Genomic DNA, 20,326 nt, shown 5'->3' with positions numbered 1-20,326 from the left:
TATACATTTGGGTCCTCAAATGCTCATTTAGATTAAACAACCAGGGCTGAAATTCTTTAACTTCTAACCATAGACTGCTGCAGTGCTGGAGTTATGTGCAAACAAAGGGAGAATCCATGTGGCTACTTACCACGAAAAATCTCCATCCTGCTTTTCAAAAGAACGCAGGAAGGAAAAGCCCCACTGAGTTAGGGATGTGCCAGGGCCGATGTGGTGCCAGAATGTATCACAGTAGTTGTTCCCATGACACTCACAATGTTCGTGAGGCAGCATGATAGGAGGGCAAATTTGCAGTGGGTGGAGAAACGGTTTAACAGGCAAGAAACAGATTCAGCCATTCGGGATGCTTTACTGGGCTTTTGTTTATCTACCTCTGTGATAGTTCTCATTAGCTGTCAATTTCATTCTCCAGGACAGAGATGGAGAAAAATGACTGCTCTTTTTTCAACAAACCCTGGGAAGCAGCACTAGGAAGAAGCCCCCACAACATTCTGGCTTTACAGCATCTAGGCTATCAGCCACACGACAGCTGTGCATTTGAACAATGACTTGCTGGAGAGACAATGATTGAAAGAGTCAAGCTGACACAGGGAGAGGCAGTAGCAAGTCGAGTAGGAGGTGATGGGAGAGAAGTGAGGTCAGAAAAAACAAGTTAGTGCTGGGAATGAGAGGAAGGGGGAGAAAAGAAAGCACAAGACTACAGACAGAAAAAATAAAAATGGGGAAATTCCAAACAGATGTTCCCAAAGCAGCAGTCTGAGTATCCTGCCCTGGGTGGGAAACCATGTGATCACTACCTGGTGGTTTTACTTCACTGGTACAGACTCAGAGGCCAAGGGCGGGAGACTGTACATTATCTTAGGATCTAACGTGGATTAACAAAATTTAAACATAAGGACTGAGGATGGGAAAGAGAAGGTGAGATTACTAAATGGGCCTGATTGTTCTCTAAGGGAAAAGTGTCTTTGCATTTGGTTAAATTAAAAAAAAAAAGAGCAACGTTATGACCATCCCTAAAATGTGGTTTTATTACCTATGACAAATTTACACAAATACATTAAAAAAAAAAAAAAGGAAATAAACAAGGGCATATAGGCTAAGTGGAGGGAAAGAGAAGACCAAATTCTTTTTCAACAAAAATATGCATGATTTCTAACAAATCCCCTTAAAATAACGACACCTAAGATTTACGATGAGCATCTCTCAAAAACGGATGTTGTAATGTCCCTAGGCTCAGCTTTGGGAACAGAATGGAGAAACAGGTAGCATCTGGACTCAAGCCATGGAGGACGGCCACCAGGAGGTACAGGGCCAGCATGTGGACAAATGTGTGAGTCCTCTGCATGAATTAAAAAAGGGTGCCCCTTCCCACAGAACAGCCTGAATTTCACTCCCATTTACCCCTCTGGCCCATGTCCTTGTCCAGTGAGGAACCTGCTCAACTGCATGTGGCAGCCAAGGCTAATGCCACTGAGAGGGTGGTACTGATCAGTTAGTTGATGTGGTCTCAATACATAAAAAAAGTATGAGGAATCACCCCAGATTTTAAACTGCATCCGTTGTTAAATTTTACGTTAGACCGCCTGCTCATCGTACCACACAATCATCAGTTTGCCTGTGATCTAAGTGAAGCAAGGGTGCGGATGCTTGTTCCCCCTCCTTTGGACTTTCTCAGACCTAATCCCCAAGAAGATCAACCACTAACCTACCATCTTTTTTTCCCCCAAGTTAGAAGAAACACAGATTCAACTTTGTAAAAATACATTATGCTTTCATGGCTGGCTCTGAGCAGGTCCTACTGAGTAACCTCAGTAAACACAGCAAATCATCACTGGAAACTTGGCATTCATGGCTTCTGAAATGCACAAGAACACCACTGGATTACCAATCAGAAGACTTGCCAAAACCACCTGTGCTGCTCTGGACAGCACAGGGCAAGCCTCCGGGTCTCGGTTAACGATAACCAGAACCACAGCGACAGGGAACACGCACTGAGTGTTTACCATGTGTCTCCTTTATGTGCATCAACATTTAACCTTTACAGGAACCCTAGGAGGTGGTTATTATCTTTACAAATGCAGAAACTGAGGCACAGAGAGGCTCAGAGGCCTATCCGAGGTTATAAAACTAGTAGGTGGCGATAAAATGAGGTGAGATCAGCTAATTATATAAAAGTCCATCCAGATGCAGTGTTGTGGTTCCACCCAGGAGAAAAGTGAACAGGTGTCAAAACTGCCAACCAACTTTTCCAGGAGGTCACTCCTCTTAGAATAACACGAACCTTAAAGAAACGTTCTCTCTGCCATGTTTTGCACAGTCCCATTACTCTGTACCTTCATACTCCGCAAACATGGTTACGGATCTACTTGAAGAGCGTTCCTCCCCACCAAAAGTGGAACTTCCGCTGTGTCGTTTTTTCCCTGTGCCACATGGATGCAAGGAGCTGATCTGGACTAGTATGGTGAAATGAAAACGTAGGCCCTGGGCGGTTAGCATTTCGGACCCAAGCTTAAAAACACGCTGTGTGCTTTAAACAACGTTTCCAAGAAACCTGAAAGCATTCTACTACAGACAGACTTACTTTCCCAAGAAGCTGGCAGACAGATTCCTACTCAGGTCCTTACCCGCAGCGACTACAAACAACAGGCCTCATTTGAGATGGGGCTAGGGGGTCATCAGAAGCGTAATCCGCTGACCAACTCTATGCTGCACAACACAGAGCTAAGCACCAGACTCTGAAGCCAGTTCACCTGCCGAGCTACCTCCTCCACAGTATGTGGTACCATGTGTCCAAAGTGAGCCCTTTTGTTGGGTATGTGTTCTACACCACATCAAAATCCAAACATTGAAAAAGGAGTTTCAAAATCCCCACTGGAATGATAAACATATGTATGAAAATCACCAGATTGTGAATTACCCATGTCAGGAATTTTAAATAAAAAGCTACAATATCTTTATCCCTCTGAGGAGTTTTCATTGAAGTTACTATTACTAAGAAAAGTCCTTTTGATCCAATTTTCGAAAGGAGTTCTTACTCAACAAGTACAATACTTTACATATGACTTCCTAATGTTTAGGTAGTTGATGCTTCAAAAATCATCTCAATACCAAAAACTGCCTAAGGATTTCTGGAATATAAAGTATTCGGAGCTTTAAAAATGTTGAAGGTGGGTAAATCCAGGTTTAATTACAATCTCTGTAAGGACGAACATATTTCTAAAAGAAAGGTTAACATCAGAATGCCTAAATCAAAATGTGCTATATTATAGCTGTATCTAAAATATGGATGAACCTTAGAAACAGAACATTTAGTCAAAAAAGCAAATTGTGGGAGACCATTTACAGCATGAATGGATAACCACATTTTCTGTTTTGACAAGAATCTTCCTAGTTTATGCCTGCTGTCCCCTAATTATTAATAGCAACACTTCCATGCCCCCAAAAGTATCTCAGCTTGGTTGATAAATTATATAGTCACTCTACATAAGTTTCTATAAATCTCAAAACTCAATAAAACTAATATTTTCTATGAATTTTTATAATAAAATTCTTCAACAAAACAAAACAAAACACCCAAAAAGAACAATTAAAAAAAACTATTCACAGAGTATTTGAGGCAGGGAAGAGGGACGGGACTAAAGATAAGAAAGGAACACACAGGTAGACACAGCAAAACTGGTAATATTCCAATTCTTAAACAGGACGGTGGGTTCACGAGTATTCATTTGATAGCTATGTCTCATCATTGTCATGTTGTATGTGTTCACATATATGCATATATATATATGTTTATCTCTCTCTCTCTCTCTATATATATATACATGTTTATCTATATCTATATATATATATGTTTATCTATATAAATATAGATTTATTAGATATCTATCTATATAGATATAGATATCTATATAAATATAAACATATATATAGATTTATATATAAAACATCCCATAATAAGCATTTTTTAAATACAAAAGGAGTAAAATGTAAGAAGGGGTAAAACTACCACCCATGCTTTCAAGAGAACAGAATAAACTATCAGAAGATTTATCCACAATTTAATATTCGTTCTAATACATTAGTAAAAGGCACTTTCCGGCAGCCACCTAGATCATGTTAGCAAAAGCTACGTGGAAATAAATTACATTTAGTAATTTGCTGATAAAAGAAAGGGATGATGTTGACAGAAGAAAGCTGGAAGGAGTATGATGCAACAGAAAGACAGACAAACACCCCCACGTACACAATAAAGGGGGTAAAAGACACCGACGAAGTGTGGCTGCTGAGTTCACTGGCGCGTGAACTCCTTACGTCAAAACCAGGAGGCGAGTCTCCATCAGTGACGAGGACGTGAGTGTGTGCTGGCCCAGTAAAACACTGGCAGGTACACACACTACACGTTAGAAGCTGACTGCCATGGAATAAATTAAATAGAACCATAAAAACTGAGGCCGATACTTGTCCACAATCTTACCTCAGTGGCACTCATCAACAGAGAATCTTATGCATAGAATCATTACAAAACAGACACCGAGAATAAATAAATTTCTGGCGTTAAGGTCAATGTCCAAACCAAAAACATCAAACTAGCGGGCGATTTTAGTAACAGAGTGTTTATTGTTTATTCATTAGTTGAATATCTTCGGGAATCGGGACTCTCAAAGTTATGCTTCTAACACATGGTTCCATTACCATGTGGTTTCATCACCACGTTTTTGAATAGTAAAACAAACCATGGGATGTATGTCGCCATTTATGAACACTAGGTCTGTCTTTACCACCGAGTGGAATAATAAATATTAAGAAATGAATACCTGGAATACTTGCGGGAGAAATTGGGCCAGATCGTGACTGGTTGCTTCCCACGGGAGAGCCGACAGGAGAAGGCGACGGGCCCCCGGGGATGCTGGAGAGATGGGGGGATGCGTGTGGAGAGAAAGGCGACTGAGCAGGGTTGCTCTGATCCCCTTGGCTGCTTGTGGATCCAGACGCACTGACTGCTGAGCTCAGAGTGGCTTCCGTTCCCGTGGGGAGGTCATCAATGGAGCCAGACAGGTCCTGAGAAAGAAACACCAATAGGTTTATAAAGTAACACTCTTGGATCCACGCCTGATCAAAAAAGTTTTTCAAAATTGCAACAATGCCCCTTTCGGAGACAAAGTTTTTCTAGATAATACCCAAAATTCAGAGCATGGCCACTCGTTCTTAGAAGACTTTCAGGAGGTCTCTCATGAGTTGAACCCTAAGATCTGGCCCAGCCCTAAAGAGTGAAGAAAGCTGTACAGCTCTCTTCCATAAAACCACCTGACAGCTTTCCTTTAAGCTGCCAGCACTTGTCCCCCAAACCTGTTCCAAGAGTTACAGGAAACAGCACTTCCGATGGTGACTTTACCATCTGAAAGAAATGATGATTTCCATAAACTGAAAACTATAGCTCCGGATCCTTCTATTTGGAGTCAACGTTGAAGGACTATGTGAATTTCAAACTATTACGTTCTAATGGAACAGCAGAATTTTAATCAAACCTTGTGGTAAGAAATGCTTACATCTTAAGTAACTGTAAGTGCCATTATGATAAAATAGTTATGTGTATACTTTTGTAGGATCCTGTGAAAATAAATCCCTTTGAGGTTATGTTGGCAGAAATGGGTCCTCATGTTATACCTTACTTTATAACAACTTTAAGCTAAACAAACAATTTTTAATGCCAACTCTGATTTGTTCCTAACACCCTGTAAGGCAGTTATTAACATCACCATTTGACAGACACAGAAACTGCAGCTCAGTTAGTTACTGTCAAAGGTTACAGCACTGAGGACAGAACCATCCACTCAAGAGGATGAAGAGAGTTGAGAGAGGAGTCTTCTGCAACCTGGTCAGAATGAAAGGAAGAGACTGGAGTTCAGCCTTCCTCGCTGCTGTGGTCCCAGGGTCCAAAATGGGTCACCCACCAGCAGGCACTCCCAGGTCGCTGAGAGTCTGGAGATGAGGTGGGGCCCAGAGCTAGAGCTGGCTGAGTTCTAAAGGCTGGGCTGCAGTATAAAATTATTTGCCTTGATGATCTAGGACTAAATGCTGCAGAATGGGATCAAAAATGCCAGGTTCTGTTATTGTCTACAACGCATATTTAATTTTAATTTATACCCTCTACTCATTCAGCTTATCTCACTGCTTACTACTAGTGGGACTTCTAAAACTAGGGCTTTGAAAACTGATGGAGGTAGACTGAATCTAGACCAAGAAATACCAAAGGGACCAGGTAAAGCATAGCTGGTTATGGGTCTTGAGGGTACCCCCAAATGTCACAAAGCAAACTCAGGATGAGGATCCCAGTCTCCTGGAAAGTTTCTCTGTTAACCATCTGTTAAATCATATAACTAGCTTCTCTTTCTTAACAGCGAAAGTGCCAACAATTAAAAAATAACATTCTCAAATAGCTACAAAAACCTCACAAAAATGAATGGTACAGAAAAACAAAAATTTCTTATGCTAAGGAGAGTAACATCTACTCTACACCTAGAATCACATCTAGGTTTAGAGTAACAAACATAATAACAAATATAACAGTATCAGGGTAGATTGAACATATCACCACTGGAGAAAGTATCATCGAATCTCCAAAATAAAATGAGGAAAACTGAATCGTATTTTCAAAATTCAGAGGATAAAATCTATAAACGTTTCTACTTAGGGCCCACAAGTTGCACGATTTTGCACATATTTAGCTGGTAAAACGCTGTATTTAACTGGATTACCGGGTTCAACAACAGTTCCATGCAGACTTTCGGAACTGAGCACAACTTTTGCGAAGCAGGGTCAGAAAGAGAGAAAGGTTATTGAGCAAGTGACACGCTGTATACGACGTAGAGAGTATACACCCTTCAGAAATCAAGGCACTTCTCTGACTCTCTAGAAACAAGACAAATTAGAAGTGTCCTCGTGCACTCATGTCGATCTGCTGAGAGAGCAAACAGGGCCAGTTCCAGCCGTCCTTCCCCCCACCCCCGGCTCTCTGCGGACTCCTCATGGCGCAGGCTCAGAGCGAGGATGGGTGCGGGGGGTGGAAGAGGGGTTGGGGTTTAAGAACTTGCTCCCAACGCAGCCCCCTCCTGACCGGATGTAACCAATTCACAGAACTGCAAAGGGACACATGGGCGGGGCTCGTCAAAGCAGGTGTTGTCGGCTCTGGCCTGGGCGCTCCAGCTGGACGCTGCCCGTTTTTGCTCTGCCCTCGAACCAAATGTTGTTAAATGACTGAGAGGGAAAAAAAAAAAAAAAAAATCAAGCGTAATACTATGTGATACGTGAAAAATACTTGAAATTCGAATTCCAGTATCTGTTAACGTTTTATCGTACGCTGTCACCGCCATCCCTCTAGGTACCGACCACGGCCACTTCGGGGCTAGGATGGAGACTCCGATGGAGACCCCGTGGCCTGCAAAGCCCAAAATATCTACCGTCGGGCCCTTCCAGAAAAAGTCTGCTAACCCCTGACTCAGAGCTGAAGTATTTCTAGTACGGGGTCTACTGCCTTTGCCTCTTCCTTGGGGTAAATGAGACAGCGCCAGGCCTCAGTCGAACCACGTGGTGACACCCTGTATGTCAGGAATCCTAGGAGCTTCGCCAAGAACAGGGACCGACTCCACATCTACATCCACCCGGAAAATACTGAATGGGAGCCAGACAGAGCCGCGTTCTCTTTGTAGGAGTGGAGGAAGCTGGGAAGCCCCCGTGACGATGGCTGGCGGGCTCTGAGTGCACGCACTCTCTAACACCTAACAAGTATCCATCGTCAATAAACAAGGGGTCCGTCGGGCAAGAAACAGTCGGGGAGGGGGGAGAAGTGGGCTTTTCATGCTTTGTTGCAGGAAAAACAAATTTTTAATAGATAACTAGAGATAAAACTATTATCTTTTATTATACTACTTATGGGTTTAAACATAGAAAAGGCTTTGACATAGATTCAATTTTTTTTAAACATCATCATCTGAAGTTAAATACTCTTGCGCAAATCTTTCTTCATAAGAAACCCAAACAAACAAATTGTTACTTGGAAATTTGTAACATTCTCTGCGCGACCTGTAAATTCCTTCCCTGTCCTCCCTTAAAATTCCAAGTTACGGCCGAACAGGTGACACGGATGGGTGTTAAGAAAGCTTCATTCAAGCTGCAAAAGCATGAAAAACATTTCTGTTATCCAACAAGCTGATCAAGGAAACACCAAGAGAAAAATATAAAAACGGTGGCTTTCTTAGTGTTCAACATATCATCCGAATTTCAGTGCTGACTAGACCTCAGTGCAACAGAAGAGTAATAAAAAGATATAATTTCTATATTACTATTATACATACACGTAACTTTTATATGTAAATTATAGAGAAATATTCCCGCCCTGCAGACACTCAGGGTATCCATATGTATAGCTATCTTAAAACATGTTAATAAAAGAAGTTCAACAGTGGTTTAAACATTCAGCCTAGTTAACAAAGAAGCTCTGTAACTAATACTCCTCTAGAGGACAATTTAGTCAGCAGGGCACCAACTCTGTTCTTCTTTTATAAGTACTATCAGATCTATGACGCCTGTAAAGAACAGAGAGACCTTACTGCATCTCATTCGGACCAAGGCACCTTCAAGCTACAGTGCTTCCATTTATCTTGCTGGAAGGCTGGCAGGTAAGGTAATTGCAGAGAGGACTCTTTTAAGGGGCTAGAGTCCCCCTGCCCCACAGCATTCCCTTTGCATCTTTGCTGTGTGGAGTGATGGGTGAGGCAATGACTGCATGGGCTCATACACGGTAAATTCGGTATTCTGCCAGGACAAGTGGAGTTGGCAAAATCTAGCTCTCGAGTTGGGTTTTCAGTATGTGGCATCACTCAGAATACTGAATACTTTCCAGCACCCCCAAAATAACGTAACCTCTGCCGCCAATGGTTAAATTATTTTTTGAAAATCAGTGCCTTAGAAAAGAAAAGCTTGTTTTACTTTAAAATTTAATTTAAATGGAAGTTCCCTGCAAAGGCTTTCCCTCCGTAACCATCGTCTCTCCGCCCATGTAAAATTTTCATTCTGATCCGAGCGACAGGTACAGGAGATTTCACTGCACGGAGCAGGAAGTGCCACCGGGGAGCAATAACAATGCTAGCAGACTCTGACAAGAGAAACACTTATGACTTAACACAGAGCGCAGATATGTCCCTGATTCAATACGATGGGACAGGGTGGGGAAGGGCAGTGACAGAAGGGTGTGTATGGGAACATGCCACGAAGGAGGAGCATAGGAAGAATTTTTAGAGATCTACACATACACGTAACAGACATACAAATTCTCTCATGTCTGCATATTATAGATGATCCTCCCTACTTTTAATTTACTGGGGGGCTGCCTACTTTTAATTTACTTCTTTTAAGACCACCTCCTTGCAATTTCCAGAGAGGAAATGCAAAACAAGAAACAGACTTGGTTTCAAATACATGAACAGTGTGCTGGAGTTGAAAGCATTACTGATGACATTGCTACAGAAGAATGTCAGCTGACTCCAGGGCACTTCAGTATTCCTGAGGAATAGACATGATTTCTCTTTTCCTCCCACTGGGATGTTCTCAGGTGGAAGTCACTGCTCCTGCTCTTTGACATATTTTCCGTGTAGAAGATATGGAGCCTGGAAATCATGCTGACAGTTGTTGGAGTAGGCCATTCCCAATCCCATGCCAGAACCAAAGACTAATGGCCACATTCTTCTTTTAAAGAAGGTAAGTGAGAAAACCAGTCTTAATCCAAAACCGACACCTATCTTCACGACCGCATCCGCCATGCACTGGTCCCACTTCCTGCCGAGCTCGGAGTCCGACATGTTCCCCACCCCCAGCTCCCTAAAAATATTTTTCATTTATTATGACTTACTACATCCAGAGGCATCTTTGGTTTTGATGGTATTCAATGTATCTAGTAAGTTAGCTTCCTAAAGCATAAATTCAGGTAATGCTGGGGACATCTTACCATCTCTTCCAAGACCTGGGAATAAGTTAGAAAATCTTACTCCCTTGTTTAATTAAATAAGTGGGTTTTTACAAAAGCAAATCGACTCCAACATACTCTAAGCTGTGGCCCTCAATACAATTAGTTGATAGTATTAGATCAGTCTCTGATAGAGAACTGCAGAACAGACACACATTTGGTCTTCTCTCGCTCAGAAGTGCCCCAAGAGAGCACGAGGATAAACAATGAATTAGAAACAGAGAAGATATTTCAATCAATGAGACTAGTTCAGGTCTCTTGTTTAAGGATTTTAATAGGATACAGTTAATGATTTCTCACTGTGACTTCCCATGGGTTTGACGCACAGGTTAAAATGCCAGTTCAATGGTCTTTTTAAAAAGTCTCTCCATTATCTTCAAAAGCAGGAATAGTGTCTCTTCTCCTTTTTAGAATTTTAAGTATAAAATTCAGACACGCATTTTTTCTTTTTCTCTAACTGGACCCTAACTTTCTTAACAGCAGTGACTCCTTGTGCCAAGCGTGGTGCTAAAGAGAGGAAGGGTTTGACTGGTCACTGGTGACTGTCGCTGAATTTATATGCTCTATGGTAAAATACAGCTGCAAAGACCATATAGAGTAAGCCAGCACATGCAAATCTTTCTAAATATTTACCATAAATGCTCTAGTGAAAACTACTGACTTTGCTATTAAGATTTAGCAATGAATTCTCAGCCCTCTGTTTCCAATTAACATCCCTGAGGCTAACCACCCCCAGCCTCATCAGATGCTTAGCTCTTTAGAAACTGATACTTCGCACACTGTAAAATCACTTCGTACCTTCCAACCTTATTTTAAAAGTATCATTTTGGACATGTGATACAAACGCACCTTGAAACTGATATTAGAATTGAGTCAATAATTTGACTGCCATATATACACAAAGGAAAAACCTCACAGTGACTCTGTTTAATCTCTATGATATTGGTAGGTTTCTTCTCCATGCAGCCCACCCAAGTCCCTGCTGTTTTCGTTTGTCTAGACAGCAAATGAGTTAAAAGCTTAGGCTTCCTGTCTAAACGAATAAAAAAATGCAAAGGCACAGTAAGACAGAATCCGTGAAAAAAAAAATCCTCCAAAGCACTAATTTTTAGGCTCTAAAAGCATCTTCTTTCCAAGTTATATATATCACTTTCTATTTAAACATGTCCAAATAATAAATATTTATCTCTTCATTATATGTGACAATATATATAACATGTAGCCTTAAGATGTATGAGGCCAACTGGAAAAAAAAAAGTTTGATGTTAATTTAAACATAGTCACAAGCGCCACAAATGACAAACCCCTAGCCAAAGCCAAGGATAAATGCAAAGAAAATTCATGAGTCAAAATTCATTGTAATGAGAACCACTTTCTTTTTCTTTTTCTCCAGCCAAGATTCCATTATGGGTAACTCTCATTTCAAAGGGACATTTGTAGGATAATCAACTTAACCGATACTTTACAGAAGCAGGATTCAGAGTCACGCACACTATCATAAGCAAAAATTGTTAAAATGGTTGTATTTCCTTTGATTTTGAAAAATCAGCACCTAAAATAGAAGCTGGCCTCAAAGGTCCTGGGGTTAGAACTCCTGATACGAAATGTGCTGTGTTCTAAATTTAGACGTGGTAAACAATATAAGTATGAAATATGCATCATGTAAGGGAATTTTTTTCCATTGCACAAGCCTCAGGGGGATCCTAAATTATTCTCAGTTTTTGAACTCTGCCCAGGGAAATTCTCTGTTCTTCCACTATTAACAACAGTCTCAAGATGTCATGTAGGGTAGGAAGAACAACAAACAGACCCTTTACAACAGTATGGGCAGTCCTGAACTTAAAAATTATTTGGCAAGAAAATTTACTTACAGTTTTTTGGGTTTTTTTTTTTACATTGTATGGAATTTGGGATTAACTTTCACTTGGAAATAACATTACCGTGCTTGGTTACACTCCTAGGACTGTGCTCACAAGTGATAATGATAATGAACAGAATAATGATGATTTTTTAGCAACAACTCTTACTACCATTGATTCAGCACCTTCTATGTACCAGAGACATTGTGTATATTTTCTTATATGACGAAACTATAGCATCTTATTAGCTCCAATCTATTGTTCCTACCCAAATGTTTCTTAACTGATTTCATTGTCCAACATAGCCAAGAGCCTCCGGACCCTTCCTAACCTCGAGTCAAAGCCCAAGCCAGTGCTGAAAACATTAAAAAAGACTCATGTGTGAAGAGTTGCTGGTCCGTTATTATTCTAAGAGCAACGGCATCTTAAAGAATGCACTTATTAATAGAAATGACAGACCACCTGTGAGGTTACAACTACATAATAAAGTGAGAACAATGAATAATTTGGGGAGAGGTCTCTGTACTGCGTGTCAACCCTCAGGCAGGCATGCCCTCTCTAAGGTTTGCAGGTGAAGCTGTGGGTGGGGGAGAGAGGTGATGGAAAAGGAGGTGGAAAAACATGTGAATGACATTTTATATTTAAGTTGGCCTGCACTGTCGATCCTGCACGCTCAAACGCCCACTTTCGCAGAGTGTCAATGAAGAGAGACAAACAGCTAGCCAGATAAATTCTTAAGGAAGAAATTCTGTGATGGAGGGGCGGATTCGTAAGCGGTATGGAAGACACAACAGTGCGTCCTCAGCCGGTGCACGCTGGCCCGGGGGCTGCGGTCTGCGGTAGGTCCACACCAGGAGCCAAGGCGTGCCCCCTGGAAGAGTCGTGTGCAGGAGCCTGGAGGCAGACAGAACAATGTGGAAAGGCAAGAGCTGTGGGCCGGATGCCCCTTCAGGAGCGGTGAGGGGAAGCTCACTGGGAAGCCAGGAAAGAGCCTGGGCGAGAGGGGTGGGCGCGGCCGTGAACCGCCTCTCTCTGCCCACAGCAGGCCGCGTGGGCTTCCACTCTTAGGAGCCAGGGAGCCGACGGACGGCTCCGAGATGCTTCTAATGTCACCAGAGAAGGAAAAGGAATGCAGAGGAATGCCGAGAAAGAAATGTTAAACACTTTAAAGGAAAACAATCATGTTTTCAAGTGTTTAGGAACGAAGAATGCCTTAAGAACACGGTTACAATTATAGGTACCGCTTCAGAATAAATCTGTAAAACATTTTATAAAGAGCTATGTATTTTAGCGTTACATAAAATTGAACACACAAAGGAACAACAGCAAAGACCTCAATAACTACAGTCCAGGTTAAACGGTGACGTGTTTTCCGGACTGCAGCCACCCTGCTCATTTCAGTTATATGTAAGAATCATTGAATGGGTAAGTGAGCTGAAATATACATACCTCACCCTTAAAATAGCACAGCAGTGAATAAAAACTAATTATGAGGAACCCTTGGCTTTACCGGATTATGTTCTTTATATACCCCACCCCCAAACCGTTGGTGACGACTCCTGAGACGCGCAGTTATAAAGGGGGAAGGATCAGCTTGTTACACGCAGGAAGAGGGACATGGGTTTATGGGCTTGTGTTTTACAAATATCAACGTCAGGTATGAAACTCTAAGGTATGAATGACCCATGTGCTTTGAAAGCAAATTGACAAACTAACAAGATCTGTAAATATGCAAGATTTAGAGTTTTTCTACTGATACCAGTTTTTATTGCTGAAAGCGTGTCATAAATCTTTATAACAGAAAAGCAATCAACACCACCTTTTTGCGTCTCTCATGGTGAAAAACTACTGTTTATCTTAGAAGTGTAATGCTTAGCACGTAGAAATTCTGAAAATAAAACTTAAAAACAAAAAGGCATGAACCCTCAGGAGACATTTATTTCTTCAGCATACAGCAATGAAATACTTTAAAACAGTAAGACCTATAGGAACCGCAAATAAATTAGCAACTTAAAAAAAAAAAAACCAGAAACACACAAATTGTACTGAGTCTACATGGAATAGAGGGAAGTTTTACTTCTACAACAGTACTAAAACTTAGTTATTTTGACATTTCCCTATTCACATGAACCATACGAACATACATGCTTGTTCTAATCCTTCACTGGATTTTTAAAAAATTTTTATTTTGAAATGACTTTAGACTTATACAAAGTGGCAAAGAGTACTTAGTGAGTGTTCTTACGTACCCTTCACCCAGGCTCCCTCAAGTTAACATTTTATGTAACCGTGGCACATTTATCCTTCAATTTGTGTTTGGTGTTTTCCCGTGACTACACTGAGGTTATAGATTTGGGGAAAGAATAGCACAGACGTGGAGGGTCCTTTACAAGGCATCGTAACGGGGTGTGATATAAACACGACTTAGGAGAGCTGATGGTACTGTCATCACTTGGTTAAGGTGGTGTCTCCCAGGTTTCTCCACAGTCAAGTGACTTTTTCCCTTTCTGTATCCCATTCATGAGAAGGGGGTCACTAAGCCCACACCCACACCCAAAGGAGGGAAATTATGCTCCATTTCCTGGATGAGCATCAAAGAATTTGTGGGTGTAGGTTAAAAGCAAACAGAGTAAGTAAATATTTGGGGGGGGTATATTTGAAGCAATGCAAGTATACGGTTTCTCCTTTAGTTTTGCCCACAATTTTAGTTGGCATTTATCAGTGAGCCTCGCCTGCAGCACAACTCTGGTGCCCTAATGTTGCTTTTCTATTTCCTTTGTTCCTTCTACATTTATTATTTGGAATTCTTATGTAAGGAAAGGCTGCCCTGTCTCCATTAATTTTTACATGGTCAAGAAGTTAATTCTCTTATGTGTCTTTTGGTGTAGCCAAAGTTCCTTTATAAGATGATCGGTTGATACTCTTAACAACAATAAATGAAATAATACTTCCAACGGAGGTTTCATAATTTAAAAACACTGGAGAGAGAAAATATGCACTTTATGCTTTTCCAGACATGGCTAGTGGGAGTATAAATTAGTATGATCACTTTGGGCAAAAATCTGTAATCACACTGTAAAGCTGAAGGTGCATTTTACCTTATGACCCAGGAAGTCCATGCCTAAGTGTGCTCTCTGGCACAGGTACATAAGGAGACACATCCAGGCGCCGAAAAACTGTTTCAGGACCCTAACAACAAAAGTTGGAGACGGTCTAATTTTCCAGCAATATAAAATAGAGATGTATTCAGAAAATGAGACACTCTACAGCAGTGAAACTGAATGAGCTACAGTTAAAAATATTCGTATGACTCTCAAAAAACAATGTCGATAGAAAACAACCCCCCAAACCCAAAGCAGTGACACATCATCAATATAGGAGAGGAGGCAACAGAGAAGTGACCCATCAGCACAGTAGTGGAAACGCACAAAGTCCGGGACAGCAGCACAATGCGCAGACCGGAGGACCCCATGAGAACTAGCCATTGGCTCTGCTGGGTCAGCAGGGAAACGGGGAGAGAAAAGAGACAAGGAAGAATCATGTCATGGTCCTCCCTCCCCTCACGACAGCTGACACGCGACACCACGGATGGCACCTAAAGCCTGAGCAGCCTGGTCTAGCCTGAAACGAACCTCTGCACGGCTCGCGCGGGGAGGCCCTACTTCCCTCCAAGAGCCATCCGCTCACATCTCGGTGAGCCGCTCTGTGCCACCGACACCAGAACGTGTGAGCTGCACAGCGGCTTCCCCAGTGATGCCAAGCCGCGTCTGTCTACTGCACGGCTTCTGAGGCTGGGTTTTAATCAGAGGTCAGCATGTTCCACGGTGGAAGCTCTAGGAGTAAGACCACATAGATTCACACCCTGGCTTTGCCGCTTATTACGTGACCGGGCGACATATTTAACCTTTCTGCGCTTTGCTTCGCTCATCTGGAAACTGAGGGAAATGTCAGTACCTGCCGAAGACAGTTGCTGTGAGAATTAAATGAGAAATAGTAAGTTGAAAGGATGGGTGCGGTACAATCTGAGTTAGGTGTGAGCTGTAATGATCGTGAACCAGAGGGAGAGGCCGTGGGATAGAGAGCCCGAGCTGTGTGTAAGGGGTAAGTGCGAGGGAGCAGGGAGGTGGCGGGGAAGGGCTGAAAGGGTGAAGAAGAGGAGGGAGGGCAGTCGTCCCCCACTTTCCCGATCGCAGTGGGTAGTGACAAGGGCCCTGCAGGTCCTACAACCACATCCACTAAGAGGTGGGAACTGGGTTTGAAAACAAACCCAAACAGGAGCAGCCAAAAGAGAAGGGAAATTCTGCACGGAGGAGGTAGTCCTTTCATTCTGCAGGTGGCCCTGCTGGGTCACTCATTCATAAGCGCTTTAATGAGTAGGACAGGGCACTCTCTTTACCACGTTTCTGTCAATAACAAAATGTTAGCATAGAGAGACCGCCGTGCCGCAGTAGAAAAGCGCTGGATGTAAGAGGCTTCTGAAGCTGGGTGGCATGAAGGATCGGTTGTGGGCAAGACAACCTAATCCTCTGTTTACCTGTAAAGTGGGGATCATCATGTTTATTTTGCCAATGGATCAATGTAACGAACAGAGCAAACGAGAAGGAACTGTGAAGGGCATCACGTTCAAAAGAGAAGATGATTTCCTGGTACTAAGTTATGTATTAGACACAGCGCTCAAATTACTCATGTTCTGAAGGAGAAGTTAAAAATAGAATTAACGTGGGGCTCGGTGGCTCGGTTGGTTAAGAATCGGACTTCGGCTCAGGTCATGATCTCACGGTTCGTGAGTTCGGGCCCCGCGTCGGGCTCTGTGCTGACAGCTCGGAGCCTGGAGCCTGCTTCAGATTCTGTGTCTCCCTCTCTCTTTCCGCCCCTACCCCACTCATGCAGTCTCTCTCTCAAAAATAAACATTAAACAATTTTTTTTAAAAATAGAATTAACGATGCAATAAATACTGAGGCCACAGCAGCTTAAATTCCAATTTCTTTCTTTGAATGACTATCTCCTCTTCTAACAATAATCAAAAATATCTACAAACAAATTATTTCATTTCTTCAGTATTTAAAGACAGATTAAAATTATCTCATTAAAAATAGAAAGAAATAGTTTAATGGCTTCAATATAAAAGAAAGCTGAAATTTTTATATTTTCACAGAAATTATTTTTAAGACTTCTGAGTTCTTTAGGAAAAAAGTAGAGAATCCAGAAAATTTTTTACATGATTAGCCTGACTACATTACAGATGGAAATGTTTTGTGAAGACTATTTTTATATTTTAAAATGAAATACGACACATTCAGTACATCTCCCAAAAGTCAAACTTAAAAACATGAGTTTTTCTTATTTTACGTTATCTAAGATTCACTTAGATAAGAGGTTTCCAAAATGAGTCATTTTCTGTCTACGTAGGGGGCAGCCCGTCACTTAACACCTCAAGGGCTAGCACTCAAGTGCAATTTTACATCGTAATTTTTCCTAAGAGCATATAACCATTTTATAACTTAAAAAACTCCTTCTCAAGAAGAGGTGGTCATAAACCTGCTCAGGGTTTCAGACAGAAACCTGTAAATACTAATAATGATGAGGGTGATGAGGATTATTATAATAATAATAGTAATAATAATAATATCACCATCATCAATAAGGGCCCAAATTAGGTCTGGAAGGCCAGCGTGTTTCACACTCAAACACACTACCTGTCAACGGAGCCACTGATGTGCCGTGCAATGGTGTTACTGAGCCTCACACTTACAAGTGATTACCTTGTCATCTGGAACACATTTCAGGGCCCACTAGGAGAAGGAAGAGTTTCTCTGATGGGCACTGTAGTCCGCTATCAGCAGTCTCAAAGACAACATAAACAAATTCAGATATAGGATTCTGAATGGTGAAAGGATAAAATTCACACTCCCTTTGCCTTCTAAAACCTCTGAACAGAGAAGGGACCTCAGTAAGCAGACTCGCAAGCCTATCACATTGCCTAATTCTTCTTTTATCCCAGTAAATTATAAGTTTTGAAATAAAATTGGACTTAAAACTCCAGTCATCAATCTGTAAATCCCTAGCAAGGGTCAGAAAGTCTTCTTCTGCATCATACTCCTCTCCTCTAATGAAACTTGCTTTTTAAAAGCATCCATTAGATGTTAGCTGTTTTGGTTTTTTTTTACACCTTTGTATTGAAGCAAACAGTGATCTTTTCGGATGCAGGCCATGGTGGCTACAAAGAATCTGGGCTCTAGAACCACACAGCTGACCCCAACCCAGCTCCTCTTTTGCAAATTCCAAGGACGTGGGCAATGACAGAGCCCCACGAGCCTCCACCCCTCATCTATACTTAGTAGGGGACAGTAAAAGTAATGCCCTCACAGTGTTGATGACAGAGTTAAGTGAGTTGCTGTACATAAAGTACCACAGCGCCAAGCATGGCCCCAGGTAAAGTGCTCACTAAATATTTACTGGAACGTAGGTTTACAGTAATAACGGAGAGGTAAAAACCACGAATTCTGGAGTAAGAGCAGTTTGAAATCAAGTCCGGGATCTGCAATTTCTTCACCCAATCTTGGGCAAGTTACTTAACCTCACTGAGCCTCAGATTCACCATCCAAAATATAGGGAAACTATCACTTATGCTATATAGTGAGGATTAGATATAATTATGAACGAGAACTATTAAGCATGTGCTCAATAAACAGTTGCTTTGTATATAAATGCCTACATGCACATGTAAACATACACGCATTTCCGACACACGGTTTGTTTGTTAACACTCTTTGTAATCGAAATTACATTTTGAATGCAGCATAAAGAATTTGCAAATGACTTCTAGAATATCATCTCACTTATAAAATAGGATGAGTAAATAGTGGCATGAATGCATCCTTCCATTCTTTAACAAATATTTACCAGATAATTATGTGTCAGGCAAATAGTTATGTTAACAATCAATATTCTATTAAGTAAATAGCTTTTGGCACTTTAAAATGCAGTGTTACCGATGATAAACACTGCACAACAAAGAGGGAATGGAAAAGGTAATCAGCCCCAGCGGTAAAAAAGCCTCGGTTCAAATCTTCCCTCTATCACTTCCTAGTGGTATAAACCAGGCAAGTGAATTAACATCTCTGCGCTACAGTTTCTTCACCTATAAAGTGGATCTCTGTCCCAAAGATGTGGAGAGAATTTAGCTTAACAGAGAATCTATTGAATAAATATTAGCCACCACGATCTTTATTATAACACATAGTGTAGAAATACATTTAAAACAAAGAATAACAACAAAGATAGAAAGCTAGATGTTAAAGTGGCAAAAAAGTGAGAAGCCACCTAAATGTCAACTTAGTAGTGGGTTATTTAAATATACAATAATTATTTGGGGCACCTGGGTGGCTCAGTTGGTTGAGGGTCTGACTCTTGATTTTGGCCCAGGTCATGATCTCGGGGTTGTGACATCGAACCCTGCATCCAGCTCTGTGCGGGGCATGGAGCCGACTTACGATGCCTTGTCCCTGTGTCCCTGTCTGTCTGTCTGTCTCTCTCTCTCTTTCCCCTCTGCCTCTGCTCCCCACCGTGTGTGTGTTCTCTCTTTCAAATGTAAAAATATGTAATATTTATTCAAAATATACATTAAAAATGTAATTTTTATTGAAAAGATTGAGTGAAAATCAGGTTAACAGCAGAAAACATGACCTAGTTGATGTAAGATATATAAAATATTATATGAATATATATGCATTTATATGTACATATAAAATATACCTGTGCCTTTTTTAATGCCTAAGAGGTATTAAAACGTTAACAGTGGTTATTTTAAGTGATTAGATTTGAGAGAATTTTTTATTTCTTCTTTGTACTTGAGCAGGCATAATTTTACTTTTTTTTAAAGTTTATTTTTGACAGAGAGAGAGAGTACACACGTGAGCACATGAGGGGGGGAGGGGTAGAGAGAAAGGGAGAGAGAATCCCAAGCAGGCTCCATGCTGTCCTGCAGAGCCAGATGCGGGGCTTGAACTCAAGAACCATGAGATCATGACCTGAGCTGAAACCAAGACTAAGGCACTTAACTGACTGAGACACCCAGGTGTCCTCAGATAGCATTTTAATAAGTGCTGGAGCTTCTTTGCAAAAGTAACAAAACAAAAGGGGACCCTGGAGATTTGAACAGTCTTTAACACATAGCCATAGTGCAATTTCACGAATAGAGTATTAATTTGTACCCACTCTAAGGCAAACGACAAATGACTTTAAAAAATATCCGTTAAGGGGGCGCCTGGGTGGCGCAGTCGGTTAAGCGTCCGGCTTCAGCCAGGTCACGATCTCACGGTCCGTGAGTTTAAGCCCCGCGTCGGGCTCTGGGCTGATGGCTCGGAGCCTGGAGCCTGTTTCCGATTCTGTGTCTCCCTCTCTCTCTGTGCCTCCCCCGTTCATGCTCTGTCTCTCTCTGTCCCAAAA

The 20,326-nt window shown here is 41.5% G+C and overlaps 2 protein-coding genes across 9 annotated transcripts in view; both read right to left on the bottom strand.

Moving 5' to 3' along the window:
* Positions 1 to 20,326, bottom strand: part of ARID1B (AT-rich interaction domain 1B) — a 447,008-nt gene that overhangs the window by 122,608 nt on the left and 304,074 nt on the right. For all 8 annotated transcript variants that reach the window (XM_042987379.1, XM_042987385.1, XM_042987380.1 and 5 more), the window contains one exon: positions 4,815 to 5,058. In XM_042987379.1, the coding sequence (XP_042843313.1) occupies positions 4,815 to 5,058 (244 nt within the window). The remainder of the gene's footprint in view (positions 1 to 4,814; positions 5,059 to 20,326) is intronic.
* LOC122238791 (MICOS complex subunit MIC10-like) lies at positions 6,580 to 20,172 on the bottom strand. The gene is made up of 2 exons (XM_042987388.1): positions 20,138 to 20,172; positions 6,580 to 9,890 (listed from the first exon to the last, which is right to left on the bottom strand). Exon 2 carries the CDS (start codon positions 9,888 to 9,890, stop codon positions 9,615 to 9,617), a length of 276 nt encoding a protein of 91 aa, XP_042843322.1. The 5' UTR covers positions 20,138 to 20,172; the 3' UTR covers positions 6,580 to 9,614.

Source organism: Panthera tigris, chromosome B2, assembly GCF_018350195.1.
Source record: "Panthera tigris isolate Pti1 chromosome B2, P.tigris_Pti1_mat1.1, whole genome shotgun sequence".
NCBI classification, from domain to species: Eukaryota; Metazoa; Chordata; class Mammalia; order Carnivora; family Felidae; genus Panthera; species Panthera tigris.
This window is presented reverse-complemented; position numbering and strand designations above follow the sequence as displayed.

Coding starts and splice junctions, on each gene's coding strand:
- LOC122238791 (XM_042987388.1), bottom strand. CDS start 9,890: ATGAAAAATATTTTTAGGGAGCTGGGGGTGGGGAACATGTCGGACTCC.